General features: G+C 51.5%; 1 protein-coding gene across 1 annotated transcript in view; it reads right to left on the bottom strand.

The window, feature by feature from the left end:
* Positions 1–22277, bottom strand: part of Plcg1 (phospholipase C gamma 1) — a 33819-nt gene that overhangs the window by 11395 nt on the left and 147 nt on the right. The window contains exons 2-13 of the mRNA XM_046433667.2: positions 21594–21905; positions 4313–4465; positions 4107–4200; positions 3901–3948; positions 1847–1931; positions 1673–1756; positions 1426–1460; positions 1192–1264; positions 995–1096; positions 704–822; positions 532–617; positions 337–457 (exon numbers count right to left, since the gene is read on the bottom strand). Of these exons, the coding sequence (XP_046289623.1) occupies positions 337–457; positions 532–617; positions 704–822; positions 995–1096; positions 1192–1264; positions 1426–1460; positions 1673–1756; positions 1847–1931; positions 3901–3948; positions 4107–4200; positions 4313–4465; positions 21594–21810 (1217 nt within the window). The 5' untranslated portion in view covers positions 21811–21905. The remainder of the gene's footprint in view (positions 1–336; positions 458–531; positions 618–703; positions 823–994; positions 1097–1191; positions 1265–1425; positions 1461–1672; positions 1757–1846; positions 1932–3900; positions 3949–4106; positions 4201–4312; positions 4466–21593; positions 21906–22277) is intronic.

Here is a 22277-nt window from a genome sequence, read left to right as displayed (position 1 = left end):
GATGTAGCTCAGTAGTGAAGTGTCTCTTCAATCCCCAGTACCAAAACAACAAAACAAAACAAAAACTAAAGAGATCAAGGTTAAGGACATGTTTTTTGAGGGTGAGATGATTTGAAGGTGTTCCACAGGCCATAAGGACCTATAAAAAAGGTGGGCCAAAAATGCAGGAAACAAGAAGAACATGGGAAACAACAGCTCAAGCAAGAAGCAGGAGAGGAGAGGCCAAGAGGAAAAATAAAGATGGAGGGCAGGGGGGATGGGGCAGGGCACATGAAGGGTCCCGGGAGTGAGAGAGCTGGAGCCAAGATCACCCCCGGAACCCCCATGCCCACTCACTCTGAGGCCACGAAGGCATGCTCCTTGATGGTGTGTAGGACATCTGAGAACTTGATCTTGGTGGTAAGAGTGTGTCCATGGTAAATGACTGGCATCCCATCTGGGCCATCCCAGCAGTCCACTGAGGAGTAATATCACCACGGTCAAGGGAGCATGACCCTCACCTTCCCTCCCCAGCCCCTGGTCCCCACGCACACTCGATGCAGCGACAGCCCATCCGCAGGCAGCGAGCATAGGCTTCCAGGGAGGACTCGCTGGAGAACTGGTCCCCGGTCAGGTACCTGGACAGTCAAAGAGAGAGGCAGGTGTGGTCCAGTGGGCCCTCCTCCCTAGAGGGGCTAGGCAGGGTAGAAGGAGCCACACTCACGTGTTGTGCGAGGAGGAGATCCAGTAGTGGGAGAGCGGGTTGTTCATGGTGTCTGGGGACACTGCATCCAGCTGGGAGTTCCACACGCTGTTTTCTTTGGAGAACAGGAAGGTGACAAACTGTCCAGGAACAAATGTGGAAGGGATGAGAAAGTGAGCACCAGCTGCCACCCAGGATGCCACCCAGAAGAGGGTGCTCAGCCTCAACTGGGCAGGGCAAGGTAGAGAGCCAGCAGGCATTAGGTGGCATCCCGGGGGAGAGTCTAGTTCCTAGGGCCTAGGTGGAGCTCACCTCATCCAGGAAGAAGTACGGCTCCTCGATCTCTCGCAAGGGGTCTCGGAGAAAGCTGAGCATGAACTCCTGCACCTGGAGGCGGTCCACAGCCCACAGCTCCTGAGTGGTGGGGAAAGCAGGCATGAGACAAGCCTCTAGTCAGTGGTGAATGCTCCCCCGACCTCCACCAGCATGACACCCTTGCCCAACCATACCCCTTGGTACTCAAGGAGGAACTGCTGGAACTCAGGAAGGGACACTCGGCAGAGCTCTGGCCGCTCCCCAGTCCTACAAAGAAAAGGCTAGTGCCTACATGATGGACAGATAGCAGGGGCCCTTCGGAGGACAGAGCCTAACTCCCAGCCAGCATAGCTCACCCCTCCCATCACTTCCCCACCTGAATCAGAATCACCCAGGGGAGAGCCCCACCTCCCATCTCCAAACCAAACCTCAAGGTGCTGGAATCCAAGAAGGGGAGGTCCATCTGCAGGAAACAGAACCTGGTCAGGGACAGAGCCTGGGAGATCACACAGGCAAGGGGCTCTCAGGAAGAGGCTGGGACAACAGATGTGGGCAGGCCTCAGGGAGCAATGGCACCCAAAAGCTCCCAAGCAGGGCGTCAGGGCTGAAGCAAGCAGGGTTGGGGGTGGGGTAGAGAAGCAGAACAAGGGCAGGGAGGACAGGCGGCTCATGCACCGTCTTCTGGGCGCTGTACATGAGGCTGCGGTACAGCTGAGCAAACTGTCCATAGGTGATGTCCCCAGTGCGTTGCTCCAGGTCCTGCATAATACAGAGCACGACTGTTGGTTAGGGCACAGCTGAGGGGCTCCTGGCCTCCCCCACCCTGCCAGAGTCCCCAGAGGCCCTTACCGTCAGCCGCTCTCGGAGGAAGCGCATGTTGGGGACCCGGTAATTGACCTGAGACAGCATGTTCTTCAGGTCCTTGGCTGATATACTAAAAAAAAAGACACGCCCCCAGGGATCTCATCCAGTTTCTTACACTCTCTGACCCAATGGTTGAGTTCACCTGGGGCTGGTCAAGTAAACAACTCTAGTTGGAGAACTTGGCAACCTGATGGCAAGTCTGGATTAGAACCTAGAAGTGAGGGATGTACCTTTCTTTCTCTGGGCCTAGGTTTCCTCATCTATGCAAAAAAAAAAAAAAAGCTCATGATTCTGGCAAGAGGTGACGAGGCTCAGTCAAGCAGGGTAGGCATAGGAGGGAAGGAAAACCATCTCCGGCCCACTTCTCACTAGCACTACTGTAGCCTGTGCCTCCAGCTGTCCAGCTGGCTTGGAACTGGGTTCTCCATCTGATATCTACCCAGAAACCTCAGAACCCCAGCCCCCAGGCTGTTAGCACCAAAGTGAAAGGGGCCAGGCAGGGAGAAGAATTCAGAGAGCCATGTGTCCCTGCCCTCCAGGATTGCTGTTGCCCAGAAAATGGGGCCAGGATGCAGACTGGAGACAGGATGGACAAGATGGAGAAGGGAGGCTCTCTCCTGGAAGGTGGTGTTGGAAGGGAGGGGACACTCCTTTTCTGGCCTGATAGCCTGGCAGGAAGCACTGAAATTCCCTGAGGGGACTCAGTTCTGCACCAAGGGTCAACTGCTGTTGAGCAAGCGCTCGCTGTGCACAAGTACTGCCTCACCTGACCCTGAGTCACCCAGGAGGTTGATGTGCCAAAGTCCCCATTTTCCAGAAAGGAAATGGATATTCTCTTCTGATTACCACCCTTTCCCTCTTTCCTATCAGTATATGAACAGCTGTTGTTCTGTCATCCCACCTAGCTCTCTGTTCTCCTCTGTGGCAAAACCCCTGGGAAGAGTCACCCACACTCCCTTAGTGTCCTTGAGCCTCTCTTACCACCTGGCTAATGATGCTCTGCCCACCATGTTGCTAAGCACATAGTTTACTCGCAGTTGTCACCACTCCCTCCTCTCCATGGCTTCCTCTTATCCTCACTACTGCCACTCAACCCCAATCCCTAATGTGGGAATGGTCTGGGATCAGCCCCTGGACCTCTTCTCTTTTCTTGCTACACCTGCCCCTTGGGTGATGACTTCCTACCCGCAGGAGTTTCCCTATCATCAATATACTCAAGTCAGTATGTCCAACTTCTCTCCTGAACTCATTCTACCCACCTACCAACTCCACACCTCTATCCTACACACACTGTAAGACTTCACACCTGCAGTGAACCCCTGAACTCCCCACAATGTGTTCCTCCTAAGGTCTTCCTGCTCCAGTCAATGGCAATCCCATTTTTGCAGTTGCTCAAGTCAAAAAGCCTACTGATCCTTGACTTTCTCTCATACCCCAAAATCAATATGTTAGGAAATTCTTTCTTGGCTCTGTCTTCAAAATAGAAGATAGCCTGAAATGAACCACTTGCTACCATTTACCACCCAGATCCAAGTCCTGCCTTTTTTCTTGTAGAGGGTGAAGCCACTCAGAAAAGCCCTCCACATAGCCATCAACATGTTCCTGAGCAAATTAAGACGGAGCACGTTACTCTTCTCTTCAGAACCTCCTGTGGTTTCCCACTTCTTGGGATGATCAGAGGGCCTGACTATGGTGCAGCACCCACACCATCCCATCTGGTCTTTGTTTCCCCCAACTCTTCTTGACCCATATGGCTGCCCTACCAGCTGTGAAAGCCATGAACTACAAGGCACCCCCCTCATGTACTACCAATCACCCTGACCCTCTGGGTGACTTACATGACACCTAGAGTCAGGTCTGAATGTCCATTCTTTGCCCTGTGGCAGAGCACATGACCGCCAGAGGGCTTTCTGCAGAAGGAGACTTGTGCCAGAATCCCCCACCCCACTTAAGGCAGGATGGTTCCCTCTGGCTCTTCAGGTGGCTGCTCAGAGGCTACTGTCCTGGCTACTGAGTATGAGTTACAGCTCAGCACCTACCGATCCTCACGATTCCGATCCACTGAGTAGAACTGTTTTCGGAGCCACCTGGAGAGAGAGAAACCTGAGGTGAGGGTCACTTCTCCAGCCAGGGCAATCCCAGTGGGGAAAGGGGAGCAGATGGTGTCTGGGCACACAGAGTCCCTGCCCCTGCTGCCCTTACCCCCAAGGTCCCCTGTCCTAATTACATCAGGCATGGTTCTTACCTCTCAATCTGCAGGGGTGTGGCTGCCTTTAATGTGTCCTCCATCAACCAAGTTAAGCCCTTGATCCACATGTTCACTTCATCCTCAGAGGTGGCTATGAGCAAAGGTAACAGCTGAGCTTATTAAGGCACATACCTCTCATGGGGGCAGGGCTGAAAGCATTCCCCTTACCTACCCCTACCTCCTTCCAAACCCTCGACTCCCACCTTGCAGGCTCAGGGTTTTTAGGCGGAATTCCATTCCATAGAGGATGACAAAGCAGTGTGACTGGTCTGGCCGGAAAGCAGGGTCCTCTTGATAGCGATCAAAGTCCCGTGAGGTCTTCCCAGGGCGAATCTCCTTGATTTCACGAATATCAACTAGGAAGGTAGTGAAGAGGCCAGGGTCAGTCTAGAGCCCACCAGAATTGCACTAAAAGGAGGGCGGCCTGATTTCCTCATTCATTCCCACTCCTTCCCTCAGGGAGCAACCACAAAGAAAGTTGCTCCCACTGTTTCTCGGGGGCAAAGCCAAAACCACTCACAAGCAATCTAGGCAATAAAAGAGAACTGGGTTGATCTAAGAATAGACCTTTACTAAAGGATGAGAGGCCAATGAAGGCTATCAGGGCAGGGAGCTGTGTGGCATCTCACTCCCTTCTTTGTTCCCTTACAGAAAATACAGCCTGGACTCTTGGACCTGGAAAAGAGCTGCACATCAGAAGAAGCAATGGAGACCAAGGCTGTTCCGGAACACAAACACACAACCAATCATGAAGTCTCAAGGGTAGGGCTAAACAGGTCCAGATGGGTCTCAGGCCCATAAAACTGGTATGTGCCTGAAATGCTCCACACCCTAAAGACATCCCCACAGAAGTTCCAGCAAGAGGCCTAGTCTCCCCTAAGGCAGCAGCTGTCCAAGTGCTGCAGATATCCTGGGCCCAGCCCACCAGTTGGCCTGACACCACTTCCTTATCAAAGGGACCTCACACATCACAGGTTGAGAAGTATACAGGCCTGAATGGCAAGTGACCTGCCTTGGCCACTAACCTGAATGATGATTCAGAGCAACTAAGCCAAGGGACTCATTTAACTTCTCAGTTTTACCACCTATAAGGCAAAGGGCTTAAACTGAGTTTCTCTGGAAGGTAGGGTGGTAGAGAAAACATGCACAGGCTCTGGGGCAAGACTGCTGAACTAGAATCCTGGCTCCACCTCACATCAGCTACATGATCTCGGCAGAGGGTCAACCACTCTCTCCACTGCTGCATGTAAAGAGGTAACAAACAAGAGCATCAGGAGGCTACTGGTAAGGCCAGTGCTGTTGTAGCTAGAAGTGCCAGCATTGTGCATTGCACATAGAGGGAACTCTGTTCCTTAACCAGCCAGAGCTTGCTCAGGGGCAAAGGCTCAGACACTCTACAGCACAGGATGGCTGCCCCTGGCTATATATCCACACTATGCCCTGGGGCCACCTGGAAGCCTAGACAGAGGACAGACATTCTAGCCAGGATGGCAGATTTAAGGAAGATCAGGTCAAGCAAAAACAGCTTGGCTAAGCCAACCTCTAGAGATGACTGAACTTTTCCTCAGTTTGGGATCCTCTTAAAATGCTCTGACCCTAGACTCACCTAAAGATGTGGAGCTCTGCCTGGCCAGCCCCAACACCCAGGCTCTTTTCCTGACCTGTCTGTCCCTCGAACCACAATAGGCACCACCTATCCCACCTGGAGCAGTGGTATCACTTCTGACCCTAACTCCAGATCTCCTGCCACAACAGTACTACCTGGTTCTACCTGGGCCAACTCTGTCCTCTCAGCAAAGCCCCCTAACTTTCCTGATGGTAGGCCTACCTTTAGTTCTAACCAACTGGCCATCCATTCTGACTCTCTTGAATCTTCATAAAACTTTATTCTGACCCCTGAAGGTCCCACTCATCTCTATGCCCCAGACTTCTCCTTGTCAGCCTAAGGAGACCTGCTCTCGTATGGTCTTCAAAGCTTTTCATAATAGAAGCTCAGAAATTACCTGAGTTTTTTGTCTCCACATCTTCTCTGTTCCATCCAAACTACACCAGACCTACAGCAAGAATAGTCAGTGCTTCCTGCCCCATTTCATTCCATTCCCTGGCCAGGTTCCACTCTCTTTCACCAAAGACCCAGCTGAGAAGCTCCACCCTGCCATGGTAATCCCCTCCATGCCTCATGGTGCTGCACAGACCTATGTGCCTCATCTCCCCCAGGCCCGGCAGAGTCTCTCCAGCACTTGCAGAATGAACAAATGAAAAAAGCAGACACACAGGTTGGGAGTGGGCAGTGAAATGAGGATGGAGTGAAAAAATAAGGTACTATACTCAGGTAGACACAGGGAGGGGTAGAGGGTGAGGATGGGGTTATACAGACTCAGCCTGAGAACACAGAAATGGAACATCCAGGGCTGGGGATGTGGCTCAAGCAGTAGCGCGCTCGCCTGGCATGCGTGTGGCCCGGGTTCGATGCTCAGCACCACATACAAACAAAGATGTTGTGTCTGCCGAAAAACTAAAAAATAAATATTAAAATTCTCTCTCTCTCTCTCTTAAAAAAAAAAAAGAAAAGAAAAGAAATGGAACATCCACAGATGGAAGGAGCAGCTTCCACCAGGGGAAATGCCCACATCAGAAAATGCACAACAACCACAAACTCTGCCCTTTGAAACAGAAACCAGTATGTTTTTCCGGTGCAGAGCTACCATCACCCTCCTTATACCACCTAACAAAAGTAGGGGTGTCTGTGGGCACACTCACACGTGTGCCCCCGCCCCCCACACATATACTTGTTTATGGCCAGGGCCTGCAAAGTCCATAACAGAGGTCTTTCCTCTCTGCTGCTCACTGGGCACCAAAGGTAGTTCACAATGATGTGGCAACTGCAAGGCCAGTCACAGCCACCCCCATAGCCTCTGGTTCACATGTGCATGTGCATAGTCAGTGGGCCCTAGGTGAGGTCCAGCCTGCCCTGTGTTCCTGAGCAGTTCCACAGAAACCAGGCTGAATGCAAAACAGGAGCTTGCCTGATAGGAACTAGGCAGGCAAAGAGCAGCTCAAGGCTGGACATGTCACTCTCCCCCAGCTCTCACCTGGTCCTTTGAACTGCCTCCTATAAGGAGATACCAACCCGGCTCTGATACCCTTAAAGTCACCAGCAGACTGAAAAGAACCCGGCAGCAGTGAGATGTTCTACCCAGTTCTTGAAAGCACATCCTGTGCTACTCCACCCCATCCTCTATCCTCCTAGAACATTATAGCAGGGTCTTCTTTCCTGAGAGAGCCAAGGCTGGTCCTCCAGGAACTGCCATCATAGGAAGGCGCAAGTCAGACATGGCCTCTGCCCTACTTGCAGAGCAAGAGTAGGAGGCTGAACTGGTCCAGCATGATCTAGGCCAGACATAATATGGCTCAGGAAGAGGAGAAAGAGACCTCCCCAGAACCTGGAAGCCTGGGGAGGGGAGGACCCCTCAGAGGAGCATGACCAGCCTCCGCTCCCATGCAGAAGTGTGGGAGAGTAACGTTCAGGGGAACACTGGAGGAAAAATGAGCTAGGTCTATTGAGAGGCCCTCATTATGCAGGAGATGGGGGAGCAAGGAGGAAGAACTCTCTGAGGACAAGGGCAGGAATTCACAACCAGGAAGCCAGCATGATGACCAAAGCCAAATTCCCAGGCTCACCCCAACCTGAGGGCACAGCCTGCCCAGAGCTTCTGAATACTCATTCCTCCTGGGATCAGGTCTCCACACCCCTGACAAAGGCTACCCAGGATTCAGGAATGACCTGGGTGTGCCACTCCAAACACAGCTGTGGTAGACAGTGTAAAGACGAGGGCAGTAAGGAGAAACCAGTCCCTTACATTTAATCCCCACAAACATCCATAAGAAACAAAGACTCGGCCTTTCTTGATGGGCTCTGGGGTAGTGAGCGTCCCCACCCTCCACCAGTGCTGCCCCATGCTAAGGACTGTCATCACATGCAAGCTCTGAGAGCTGATAACCTCTCACAAGCCAGGCTGCCAGTGCTCTAGGTAGAATCTTCAGGGCTCTGCCCTGCCTCCCACCCCTAATGGAGATCTGCCTCCTCCGTTCCTTCAGGAAGCCTTTGCTGCTGTCTGCTTCCTAAAGCTGCCAGGCCTAGCAAGGAGAACCACACAGGTCTGAAACTGCAGCTAGGAGGCCTGGCAGTCCTTCACTCTTTCGCCTTAGTTTTCCCATCAAGAAACTGGAAATCCCCCTTACCTCAAGGTTGCTGTGAGGGCCTTCTGGGAACCCACCCACCTGTCCATGTGCCTACTGCTGTCAAAATGGGGCCTAAGAAAGATGGCAAAAAGAGACACTCACATGGCTGCCTGCCAGGCTCTGCCGAGGGCAGACACAAACCTGTAAGAGTGAAAGCTGGGCCACAAGGGCAAGAGTCCAAGTAGCAATTTCCCCAGCTCAAAATGGGGTCTTGCAAGAAGGGCCCTGGAAAGAGAAGTTGGTCTCCTGGGGTCTCCATTCACATCATCACAAGATGTGTTTTAAGTTAGATGCTGCTTCTGGGCCTGGTGTACGCCTCTGCATGCTCCTATACAGTCTGAGGCATGTGCAACACCACCGCCCTACACACAGGAGGGTACGAGAACAAGAGGTCAATGGATCTGAAAGACCAAGTAGGATATCCTCTCTGGCTCACCACAGATAAAATGAAGGTTTCAGTGAGGATACACTAGCCATAGACCTTCAAGTAGAGACACATTACTACTGCATAAAGACCCCCACATGGGAGCAGCAGCCTTGGCCCACCTTCCCACACCAACCTCAGACTGGTTTGTTTTAGTTTTGACAAAAGGAAATGTGCTTTCTACTTGACACTTGGGGATGGTGCTAAGCACTGAGGCAGAATGCCACAAGACTGAATTTGTAAAACCTAAGTTTGTGTGACCAGGCCAAGGACGCTGGAAAGAGCAATGTACCCTTTCCACCTCTCTTCTCTTCTCCTTTCTCATCTTCCCTTTCTTGGCCCAGTGACAGGTTCCTGAGACCACAGAGACTAGAGACTAGTTCTTTTGAGCAGAGCATCTGAGCCATGCAGGCCTAAATATCAACTGCCTTTTGAATGTGCCAGTAATGGCAGTTGCTATCCCTTTAAGAACCTGTTTCCTCATCTGAGCCATAGAAAGAATCACAAGCACTTTGAGGGCTGAAAAGGAAGATAACTCTCAGGACTGGCTGAGAACCTGCTTCTGCAGAAGAACAGGCCCCAATCCCTGGGATGACACCCAAATCACTGGGTGGGCAGAGGTGCTCTTAAGGGGACAAGCTCAATGATGGGCAGTTAGTATCTTTGGGAAAGGGAACAGGACAATGCCCTAGAAGGACCCATCTGAATGCTCCCTTCAGCGCAGACTGCTTCCTGTCTTGTGACTCCTGCTCCTCACCCCCTCCCAGACATTAGGCCAAGCCACAGGCCTGCCACTAGCTCTCCTCCTGCCCATTGCAGTAGGACAACCACCCCGTGTGGCCACTGCAGAGATATACACAGAAGCAGTATTCTTGCAGCCCAGGCAGAGTTCTAGGACAGTGGGGGACCTTAGGAAAGAGAAAAGGGATAGTGAGGGTGGAGTACTAACCCTTTTGCAGGACTCCTAAGAACACAGCTCCCTGGGAGCCAGCCAGTCCTTCCCCAGGGTAGAAATGGCAGGCAGTGAAAGGTGAGAAGAGGCAGCACAACCACCAAACCCAATACCTTAAATTAGACCCAAACTTCTTCATTAGAACCCATGTCCCAGTGTCCCTTGCCCTCAACAAAGTAATTTTCCAAACAGTCCTATAGGTAGGACTACTTGGCAAAGGGAAGATAATGATGAGGCATATTTTCCTTCCTATTTCTGTGCAGTACCTGCCATCATACCAGACAAGCAGCAAGACAGGACCAGCACCCGCTTCCCAGGACACACAGAAGAAGCTGTAGCCAAACCATGGAATCCAGGTTACGCCCACATGGGCTCCCCAAAACACCTGACCAAGAAGAGCAGCCAAGCCTGACTCAGCATCCGGCCCCTGTCCCACCTTGGTAAACAGGAAAAGTCCATTTGGAGAGCTAGATGAAGGTCTGTGGGATTCCCTACATGGGACCCTGCCACAAACTAAATGCTTAGGCACAGCTGCACAGGATCCTCACCAATACACAAGTTACCTAGAGGCTAGATACTAAAGGAATCTCCTCTTTAGAGAAATGAAGAAACAAAGGGCCTAAAGTGTCTTGTAATGGTCACATGGTGATTCATGCAGACCAGGGCCCTCTGCAGTATCCCCACAGCAGCCACCAGTCCTGATATTGGGTATACAGAGGAAAAGCCTGGCAGACACAGCAAGTGTTCATATTGCCCAGGCGGGCAGCCTTTTCCCCTAGGATGCTAGCTCAATCTCACCCATTTCAGAGGTGGCAACAACATACCTAGGCCCCAAAAGGAGAGGGAAAAAGGCCCTACTCAGAACTTTAAGCTGGAAGAAAGCATAGCAGCCACCTATTAGTTTATTCATCCACTCCATCAAATCACACATTGACTAGGCATCTATCTATCCCATCTCAGGCTCCAGGTTGGGTCCCGGGGAAATAGATCAATAAGGTATTTGAGTTCCTGTCCTTGAGAAAACTCTTGCCTGATGGAGGAAACAGATGGGGAAACAGATAACTATGAGGTCATGCGAACAGTGGAGTAACAGGGAGATGTCTGTGGTACAGAGAGCGGCAGGGTCTTGCAGTGCTCTACAGAGGTAGGTCAGGAGGCCAACCTGCACATGTTGGGCAGAGAGGGTCATGAAAGCCAAGGCATTGACACAGGAGTCTTGTGTATTCTAGAAACAGTGTGTTCAGAGTACAGGGAGAGAGGGCAGGCCTATACTGGCCTTGATGGCCACAATAGGGGAAGGTAGCAGTAGGAGAGGTGGCTTTCCCCAACTTTTCTGTCCAAGCCCAGATGACGCAGGTAACCCAGGGGTTAGCTTCCAGGTCAGGAGTTCTGTGTGCTCTGGTATCTGCCTCCCTGCAGTCTGATCCTACCATTCTCCTTTGAATAGCCTGTGCCTGCTGGCCTCCTGCTATAGAAGAGAGGATAAGAGTCCACTAGGCCAGGTCCCAGGACTGTCTGGGATCTCAAAAGGCTCTCAAACAATGCCCCTTATGATCCATTCAGGTCACATGTAGAATCAGAGTCCTGGGCATAAATCATTTTCCTATCATTCTCTTTCTTGACCACAACTTCCCCCTACTTGAAGCTTTGCCCTCAATCATTTCCACACAACCTCACCAAGTTTTCCTGCTTCTTGGTATTCTCATTAAACAATGGCCTTTGTCAAGGCTCAGGCCAAGGTCCTCTCTTCTGGGGATCTGCCTGCTGCACTAGTCAATGTCAGCCATGTTCACAGCTTTAACTGCCTCCTATGCACAGACAATTCACAAAACCTCTCCAATCTCCAAGCTTCAGATCCTTCAACTCAACTGCTTACCTCCTATTCTCCACCTGTCCACCTCAAGAACACCCTAATGGCAACCCCCAAACCAAACACTGTCTTCTATCACCAAAATCCAGGCCTCTTGTTACGAATGACCTGATACCAGTCAGCTAACAGCATCGCCAAACAGGTGCATAAATTTCGGAATCATCATTGGTCCCCTTTCCTCTCACCAGTTTCAATCCAATCTTTCAAGTTCTGCTGCCTTTATTATGCACAATTAACTACATTCACTGAACACCCATGAGGGGCATCATGCTAGGTACTAAGAACCCAGGTTATCTCAGGAGTTTGAATGTGGGAAGGATTAGATTTGCACACTATGCTAGACAGGTGATGTTAAATAGAGCCCACAGACAAATGTTCTGAGAAGCTGTGAAGCAGGGAGCACAAGGTAACTGCCTCTGATAGGTGGGAAGAGAACAGGAGCAACAGTGGCACTGGACATCCCTCTCATTTCTTGCATAGTTACTTTGTGCACCACTGTGCAAAACTCTTGATAAGACTGTTTCATTTCATCCTTGCAAATAACACCATGAAGCAGGTATCAGAGGTTCCCATTTCCCAAGTCAGAAAACTAAGCACAGAGAGGTTAATGAGCTTATGCAAGCTGGAAGCTCATAAGTGACAGAGCCAACAATATTTCAAAGCCAAGATTGTCTCTGAGGCAGGTTTGTGTCCTGTACTGTCTCAGGATCCCTGTGGGAAAAGACCAAGTGGGGCCAACAGAGACAGAGGAGAGGAAAGGACTCAACACACTGCTGCTTCATGGCTTTTGTCAGAATGGTGAGCACACGTGTATTTTAAGGCTATCTAACTATATTCTCCATTAGAGTGTAAAATCCTTCTAGGGATGGACTATGTCTATCATCTTCACCGTCCCATGGTCAGCAACAACTTATTAACGAGTATTTGTTGAAAGAGAAAAATACAATGAGTCATTGCTACCCAACCTGCTCCGGCTCAACTTCCCACAGTCCATGACACCTGGAGGCCTTTATCTGCCACTCTGTCTCTGAGGACCCTCCCATAGAGCTGAGGAAATGAATTAGAAGGAGAAAAAAAATCTGGGATCTCCCTCCCACGACAAAATAATAGGGGCTTAGGACTGAAGTAGGGAGGTGAAAGGGAAAGGAGAGAGTAGAGGCCTTCACCTCATGGAACTCCTGAGTCCTGTCTCACCGTGCAGTCATGGCACCCCACTCTCTACCACTACATATTCCATATGCAGGTGGAGGTAAGGCCAGTCTTACACTCCAAACACAGTAAACCCTGACTACAGGTTGGAGATGTTCTCAATGAGGACAGAAGTTATCAAGTTGGAGGCCTGCTTGCTTAGACATTCTGCCTCTGCAGATGCTACAAGGTTCTCCTATCTTAGAGTTGCGTGAACCAGCTCCTTTATAGCAGCTGACCATAGTCCCTTTGGGCCATGCCACCCCAAGTCATTCTTTTCCCTTTTGCTTCCTCATGAAGCAGGGCCCCAGTGAGTGATCTAGTCTCTGTCCTTACCCCAGGTGACAGAATTCACTCACTGCCTCCCCAGGAATTACAACTTAGAAGCTTTGAAATTCTACTGACTTGTAACCCCTAGTTCTATTCTCGTAGGACACATCTTGCCTCATCCCCCTCTAGCACACATCCTTACTTGGAGCTTCATGCTTCCAGTGTGAGCCAGTTCTCAGGGCAGGAACCAGGATAGTCTCTTGGGAACAGTCTGGTATCAGGCATTCTATTCTCAAGAGTGAATGCTCTTGTGTTGCTGCTGGCCTCAAGAGGCCCTCTGTAAAATTCCTAACAAAGTGACATATGCTACCTTTTCTATACTCCTTGGGACATAAGCCAAGAACTCCCAAGGAAAACCACAATCCCAGTTGGGACTGACTAGCTAATACAGGCACATTATACTCAAGTACTGCTGTGGGGTGGAAGAAGTGAAGAATGGGAAGAGAGCTGCCTTCGAACATCTGGAATAGCAGGTAGTACAGAGAGACCATCAGGTATGTCAGCAGAGCCTCAGAGAAGGACCGTTACCCACTACCTCTGTTGATACCCAACCTGTCAACTGAGGGAATCAAGCTGTACTCCTTTGTATCTCCTGTCCCCTCACACAGGTCAGAAACCTGTGGAACCTGAAGCAGCAGTCCTCCTCCCCTTTTCTAGGGTTAGTTACTCTATGAACTCAAGCCCACACTTTCTGGGCCTGAGGTTGATCAGTCACTCAATCCACAGGGTTAGAATTCCCCCACCAAACACCAATCTCAGACAGACAGAACCCAGTGTGGTTGATGTCCTCCTCCCACCATGGCCACGCCAAGAACATGTGAATAGGGGCATGCATGTCCTCAATAATCACTTCCCCTAGGAACTTCAGCTCAGTCATACACCCAGGTATCCAAGAAAATAGGAAGCCAACCCTAAAGTGAACTCCCACCTGGGCCAAGGGTGAATCTTATTGAACACAAACAAGTGGTTAAAGTTGCTGTGGGCCAACCCTCACCAGTCTGGCCAGCTGTTCACTGCCAGGGCCCAGAGCTTCAGTCACATGAAGCTCCTCTTCACCCACTCTTCACGGTGCCCATGCCTTGTTGCCTCAATGCCAGGTACCTCAGGAGCCTTTGTGCAGATCTTCTAACCAACACTGATTTGCCAGCTAGTGTGGGAGGGGTCCACGGAGTAGGTTAGGCTGCTACAGAGAGAAGGCCAGTTCCACATGGGCAGACTCAGCCTATTGCAACTGGAAGCCACCAATGTCTTCTGCTTTCATGGTTTTCCACATATTTGGACTGCTAGCTTCCCAGGATCAAGGACCAGGTCACCTCCTTTTCTTGCTCCCTGACTCCTTTGTGCCAGGCCTACAAAGGAGATGCCAGTCTTCTGCAGGAGAAAGCCTCACCCCATTTACTTTGCATCCTGAGTCTAGCTGAAGCCAGGGCCCACCGGCCAGCACCAGGAAGGGCCAAGGCAGGAAGGAAGCAGCAGCGCCTATACACAAGGCCTACACGTGCGCTATAAAAAGGAGCCCCTCCCTGCTTCCCCCAGGATATGGGCCTGGTTCCTAGGAGGTGAGGAGTGGGGAGAGAGCTAGTGCTTGTGCTTAGGCACACAGCCACTGCAGCCTCTCAAAGGCTAGCCTAGCACCATCTCAAAAGAAACTTGTTTTGCAAGGAGGAGCACGAGAGCAGTAAGGGAATTCAAGTAGACTCAAGTAGAGATTCTCTGAGTCCCACCTCTCAGGACTACAGCCTCCCGCAAAGCAACCAATTCTACTGTCCCAACTCCACAGTATTCAAGGACACCCCTTCACACTTCTTTCTTTGCTCTCTGGGGGACTAAGCACTCCCTAGAGGCCTCTAGCACCTAGGTTCTCACCCTGGAGGTTCTAGTACACACAGCTCTAGGGAGCAGCCATGATGAGAGGCAAGAAGAGGCTCTAAATCTGGGGTGATGACAGGAAGCTGTGGCAAAACAGACCAGGCTCAGAGGAGAGCTCAACTAGGGGCATGTGAGTTGGGCCTAAGGCAGGGAGATTACAATTAGGTAAGGGCCTCAACATCTGAACACAAAGATACACCAATTTCAAAGATGCCAGCTAAAGGCAGTCTCTTGACTCCCACAGTGGCAGTCTGCTCTATGCCAGCAGCAGAGCCATCGTATTGTCATTTTCCCCACAGTGAGAGAATATACTGAACACTGTAGCAGGAATCAGAAATCCTAGGCTACATGACCTCACCCTTGGGACCCCCGTTTCTTCCTTTGTACAAGAGGAATAATAATTCCTGCCCTCCCTGGGTTTATGGAGCTGTTGCAAATCTCAAATAACACAAAAGATGAGAAAATGCTCCATGAAATCCCAATGCACTATTCAAACACCAGAATTTTTCGATGCCCTGGACCTCTGTGTATAGACTTAGGGAGAAAGAAAACAAGCAGACTCCTAACCAGGTTGTCAAGAGCAGTCACAACCACGCTGGGTGGTAGAGAAAACTGGAGCTCTGCAGTTCTCCTTAAAGTGAAAGAGTAAAGGAAACAAATACTTAAGTGCCCTGAGGCTGTGCTGGGCACCTTCACAGAAAATCTTACATATACAAATCTCATTTGATTAGCATTAATATACAACTCTGTAGGAAGAAATTATTTTTACAGAAAAAGGTTAGTTTGAAAGTTAATGTAATAAACCCAGGATTACAGGAAGAGTTGAAACTCAACCCAAATGTAAATAGCTCTAGCTACAAATCTCCAGACCCTAAGTTCAATTATCAAAAGGGTGGGGCTATCAGGTCACTCCTCGTCCTTGGGGAGTCTCACCACTTATAACCACTCAGAAATTCCCCCTGGGTAGCTGTAGCACCTTCAGATAGGGAACTCTACATGGAGCTCCAGAACACTCCCTTCCTCCTATCTCACACCCAGTTCTCCTAGAACTCTCCTTAAAGTCCTCACCAACTTCTCTGTTTCTACAATAGGGAGTGAAGAGGGGAAATTCAGGCCTTTGTGACCTCAGGCCTCACTTCTTCCCTCAGATATATCCATCAGCGGCCTCCTCAAAGCCACATCCCACAGGAAAGGGCAAAGAGTGTGAAGAGATGCTGTGAGTTAGGGAGACGGATGTAGACAGGGCAGCAGAGGCAGCCCCGCCAGCCTGGGCTGTGGTAACAGAGAGCTTCCTGGAAGACAGGGTCTCCCACCCTGCTCAGATAGCAAGGCACTTAGAAATAGGCCAACGTTGATGTCTTTGCCCCACAGGAAGGGTTACTACCCAAGCAGCTGTTTCCAGCAACCACCTTGCCTCCCTGAAAATGCCATGGGAGGAAAAGAGCCCTGACCACCAAGGCACTCCTGAGAGTTGCAAGAGTGTCCACAGCCTCCTTGCCCTGACTCCAAGGGCTCAGAGGCCAGGAACCAGCCCTACAACACAACCGGTACCTCCACTCTCCTTCCCACCAGGCCCTCCTGGGGACTCAATCCTATGCACCTCCTGTCAGAGCTCCACACATTAAGCACATACACTATGCCACATTTAATGCCAAGGACGTTCCACAGATTCTCGCTGAATCCTTACAAAAACTTGAAATAAATTCCATTTATTACTATCCCGTTTTACAGATGAGGAGCTCAGACAGGTAAGAACATACTCTAGGTCACAGAGCAAGTAAGCTGCTTGACAGGATTCTGTCTGGCAGTGTGAGCTCACAGCCCAAACACTCAACTACTTAACTCTACTATCTCACCTGTCAAGACTTTGGCCTCTCTCCCCTCTGCCACAATTGCCTCCTGGTTGACTCAGAAAGGAGGTCTTATTTGGATCCTCATCAGTAGTCCCCTACAAACTGCCCTCTTCCCCAACCTGACAGACTACAGCAGGAGCATCCCAGATGCACAGAGCAAAGTCAGTGCCACTGCAGCTTGTGCTGACCCTAGTACTAATGGGATGGAGTGTGACCCCCTAAACACAACACACAGAGCACAGCATACGGGGAGCCCTCCCTAAACTGTCCCATCCATCACAGCCTCATCTCTACCATGCCAAATGCATTTCCAATCCCTTCATATCAGCACAGGCAAACTCCTCAAGCATTCAAGGGCCAGCTCAAAGGTCACCTCTCCCATGACACACTCCCTGGCTCTCTCCTCATGCACTCAGAGTTCTTCATACATTTTCGCAATGGTGCCTAAGACACAGAGTTATAATAGCATGCTCCCAAGTCTATTCCACCTTAGAGGGCCTCACAACATGGACCATGTCCCATTTAGCCTTTGAACCCTCAGTGCCTTGCACTGGGCAAATAAGAGGTATACAAATAATACTTAATGAGTAAATGCCCCTCGCACCAAGGGGCCACCTGAAACAAAGCTAGTGGCCAAGATCTCTAAGCTCTGACTCAAAACTGTGCATCTGTGTCGACACATAGACACACAGAGTGCTGGGAGAAGCTAGAAGTGCTCAGTTTCTTTAGTCATCTGTGAAGCAGGCCCCTTTCCTAGATTCACTGGAAAGAACCCCAGCTGCAGAGAGGGCCTGGAAACCCACACATTGGAGCAAGCCTGGGGTGCTGAGGAAACACTAAGTGGACTAACTTCCCCTGGAAAAAGGACAGCCAGACCGGAAACACACAGGCAGGAATGGGTAGCTGTCAAGATCCGGACATGTGCTTTTGCCCTTCTCCAGCTAGAAGTAACCAGCCAGCACAAAGGAAGCCTTATGACAGCCGCCGGTGCCTTGCAGCACGGTGGGCCTAGCCTTCAGAGCAGGCTTCTTGGTGTACTCCTCTTCTCACCAGGTGAACACCCACTGCCACAGAGCTCACCCCAGCCAGCTGGTCCCAACACCACCTCCCCTCTGAGCCCATTTGTCCCATCAAGGGGCTCACCTGTTTTCTTCTGTCAACATTCCCCTTCATTAAAGGTACCACTTGGAATTTTCTTGAGTGTTTTAAGCTTCCCTGAATGCAAGGGCCCATTTTCATTCACCATCTCAAGAGTATCTACTGATAATTCAGGCAAAGATGGAAGGCTGGGGTTCTAAAGTCTCCACAGACATACTGGGCTCACACTCACAGAGCACCTCCACGGGAGTTTCCACCTGACACTGTGCCCAAAGTAAACCTCAACTAGGCAACCTTGCCAAATGCAGGTCTAAACCATATTATCACAGAAGGCACCATATAAAAAGTATAGAGCCATGGCCTAGAGAGGCTCAGGCTGTCTTGGGAAGCAAAAGCTGACGAGGACTAATGCGCCATCTAAGCATGAAGATTTTTTCCTCACAGAGGGGCAATGCAAACACAGGGAAAGCAGGGGCCTGAGACCCACTGGCAGCATAACCCAAGAGCAGTCACCTTGGGGTGTCAGCCAGACCTGACTGAGGGCCGGGCCCAGCTGAGGTACTGGCACGTACTGGCACTAATCACTCACTCCCTGTATTTCTATTTCCTCATCTATAAAATGGGTGGTACACCTGACTACCCTTCAGGACTCTTTGAGGATTAGCCAAGAAAAAGGTAAAACATCTCTTTAGCACTCAAGAGGAAACCTATAATTGCTTTTTATTCATTTAAAGTCTGCAACAAAGCCAAAGCCAAATACCAATCCAATTCCTGTCACACAGCCACACAACCAAATGGCACCAAAGCACTTTCCCACCCCTCTTTCGAGCCAAACTCCAGCTCTAGAAATCAATAGGTGCCAGCCTCACTCCACAAGTGACCAAGTGAGAGGGCACAGGGTTAGGACAGAATGAGGTCTCACACATGAGTGCTGCACACTTTCATTGAACCACACTGTCTATCCTTCAGGCACACAGACACCCTGAGGGTAGCGGAGCATTCCTCTTTGGCCAGGCTTCAGACACTGTATGGTACACTGGCAAGGCTAGCAGGAAAAGGCCAGACACCTGAGGCACCTGGGCAAGAGGCCAGATGGCAGGGGACCCAGCTGGCAACTGAATGCTCCTCAGAGTCTGCAGAAGGAGGCTGCAGAGATCAGAACCCACCAAAGCAGTGAGCCATGAATGGGGCAGGGCTTCAATGGGAGGCTTTTCCTGCAAGGTCTAAACTCGACACATGCATCTATTAGCCTTTTACTCAGGTTCTTTCAATCCACACCCCCAAAATCAAAGGGCTATACACATTCTGCCTGCCCTTCATGCCTCTCAACTCTGTTAACCAACCAGAACACTGAATTTGCACACCTCTGGCTGATTCACCCTGGAGGGTTAGGGGAATAAAGTCCTTTATATTCCTGCCTTCAGCCCCCAAAGATCTGAGTGAGACACAATGAACTAGCTGGTCCCCTCTCCACACCCCTTCATTCTGCTCTGGCAAGAAAGTCACACCAAGGAGGCAAATGTACAGAACTCCAAACACTTTCTTTACAGAAACACTGTTCTACATGACAGGCAGGTGAGTGGGTAGATGGGGCAAAACAAAACCGTTTCCTCCCTTTTTCTGAGTAGCAAGCTAAATGAAATGTGAACTTGGTCTCTGTTCTCCTTCCTGCACACTTCCCTTCTCTTAGCATCCACATGAGACCTCCCTCAACATTCCCAGTCCAGGGTCTAGGAGGGCAGGCATAGTCTATCATTATTATTAGTAGTAAGTGCTACTTAATAAACACAATGTGTCAGGCACTATTAATATGTCAGTTTACATTTATTAAATATCTACAGTATCAAGCACTGATGCTTTACGCTAACTTACATCAACTATCTCACTTAACCACCAAAGCAATCAAATTTGGTGGATATACAATTACCTCCATTTTACAGATGAGAAAACCAAGGCTCAGAAGCTGGCCAGGTAATGCACAACTAGTATATGGGCTTCAAATGCAGATTTGTCTTCAACTACTGTGCTATACTTATTGCCTGCTCATCACATGCGTGGCTTAAAATGCAGCTGTTGTTACCCAAGAGATCTTTATCTGGGAACTTCCAGCTGGGGACACCACCTCAGCATAGGGAGTACCACAAAAACAGGAAGGAGGCCATGCCTGGAGTTTGATGGATGATGTTTCCAAGGCTATCTCATCTCTTTGCACTATCTATCCTTCTTCCACATTGAAACTGACAGTCTCTAAAATCACTAAAATGTTCTCCCAAGAGCCAAAGGGGGCACTGAGGAAGGAGGATGCCATTAAGTTCAGTAGCTCTGTCAGATCTGGATTTTACTGTGGAGGATGGCTGCCTCACCACAAGACTTTCCTCCCTCCCCATCTCCTTACCCATCTATAGCATATACACCATACCCAAGAAGGTCTGTGAGATCTTCTTGTGGCTTGTCACTTCCTGACCCCCCTCCTCCACTAGGACCTGGTTCTGAGCCTGGGTCTCTTGACACCAGACTCTGGAAGGTCCTTGCAGGAAGCAACCCACAGCCTGGAGTGCATACACACCATTTCTTCATGCTGGGAGGTATCGGGGTGGAGGGCAGAGCTTAGTGTCCATAGGGTCACAAACCAGCACATGGTAAGTGTAATATTGCTGGAAAAGATCTGGGGTTTCTCAAAATCCCCCAACTCCCTCCTCCCACCACAGACTTGTGCAAAAGCTGCCAAGATCAGGCCTGGGAAGGCAAAGAGGCAGGAAACCAAGAGGAGCCGCTCCCGGCTCCCTGGGGCCACCGGACATAGGACACAAAGGGCTAGACCCCAAACTGACGGCACACTTCTAAGAAGAGTACCTGACTCTGAGGCACTGGGGCTAGACTTTCTAGGGCCAAGCTCTTGGTTACATGGTTGTAGGGGCAAGCGGAATCTGGAGCCTTCACCAAGAGCCCCAGCTCTGGCTTTGAGTGTCTACCCACCCACACAGGCCTCCAAAACTCAGCTTTGAGACAAAAGAAGCGTGAGGCTGTGTGTGTCTGTGTGTGTGTGTGTGGGCGGGTGTTGGTTGGGGAGGGATAGCCAATGTCTTCTCTCAGGCTTTTCCAACCTAAACAGGACCACCTTCCTCCCAGTTCCCAAGAGGCAGATGAGTAGGCTCAGCTCTGCTCCAAAACCAGCCCTACTCCAACATCTGCCTAAGTTCTGGGAAACCAAAGGTTCCTTTGCAAATAAGCCCCTGGCCTGGGGGCCCAGAGCTGTACACAGACTGTGCTTTCTGGAGAAACAGCGGTGGGTGGGGAACATCTAGCCTCGGGCTGGGTGGGAGCCACTGTCTAGGCTCCCAAGGCCGTCACCACCACTTCTGGGGGACTGGGGCCCGAAGCCCACCACGATGGTGTCCAATCCCCAAGGACTTTTAGGCCTCGAGGCAAAGCACCTTGGAACATTCGCCTTTCTTGGGGGAAGGGGTGTCCTGTCAAGTGATCGAGGACCCAATGCCCCCCCTGCAGACCCCGGGAAGACAAGCGGGGGCGGGGTCCGGGAGGAAGAGAGAGAGGGCGGGCTCGAAAGTTTGCCCAAGTGTGCAGCGGCCGGCTGGGCGCCGGGAGCCGGCGGTCCCCGCGCGCTCAGCGGGCCTGAGCGAGGAGGGGGCGCACTTACTAGCCCCCTCGATCTTGTCGGCGCCGCGGCTCCACGTGATCTGGCGCGTCTCCAGTTTGACCTGGAAGGTCTTCCGCTCGGGCCGCTGCGACTTCTTGGAGTAGAACAAAGTCATGACGGTGCCCACCTCGAGGCTGCGGCAGAGGTGCAGCACCTCGGCGTCCGAGGGCGCGCCGGGCCCGCAGCCATTGGCGCATGGGGACGCGGCACCAGCCATGACTCCGATGCGGGGGAAGGCTGCAGCGCAGGCCCGCCGAGCCCGGGGAAAGGAGGCTGCTGGGGCGGCCGGCGAGCGGGACCCGGCGGCGGCTCCTGCGGGCGGACACGGGGCGGGGCCTGAGTGCGGGGCGGGGCCTCTAGAGGTCCCGCCCCGCGTCGGGAACAAAGGCACCCGCGGGGAGGACCCCCGCCCGCCGCCGCCGCGCCTGCGCCCCGCGACCCCCAGACAGGCCTTAGGCGGGGCGCGGGCGCAATGGCGGCGGGGGCGCGCGCCACTCCCGCCAGCCCGTTCGCGCCATCGTCCCGCAAAGCTTCCTCGCTCGGCCCCAGCACGGCGCGGGACCACGGACGGCCCCATCACGCACGGCAGCCCCGCCCACAGGCTGCGGCCCGCGGCCGCCAGTCAGTCGGGCGCGCGCGCACCGGCGGCTGCTCCCCGCTGTCCTGCACAGGCCCCCGCCGCAG

Source organism: Marmota monax, unplaced genomic scaffold, assembly GCF_021218885.2.
Source record: "Marmota monax isolate L192 unplaced genomic scaffold, Marmota_monax_Labrador192_F-V1.1 WCK01_AAM20220418_F8-fsc00014, whole genome shotgun sequence".
Taxonomy (NCBI): domain Eukaryota; kingdom Metazoa; phylum Chordata; class Mammalia; order Rodentia; family Sciuridae; genus Marmota; species Marmota monax.
Note: the sequence above shows the minus strand (reverse complement) of the source record. Positions and strands in the feature narration are given on the sequence as shown.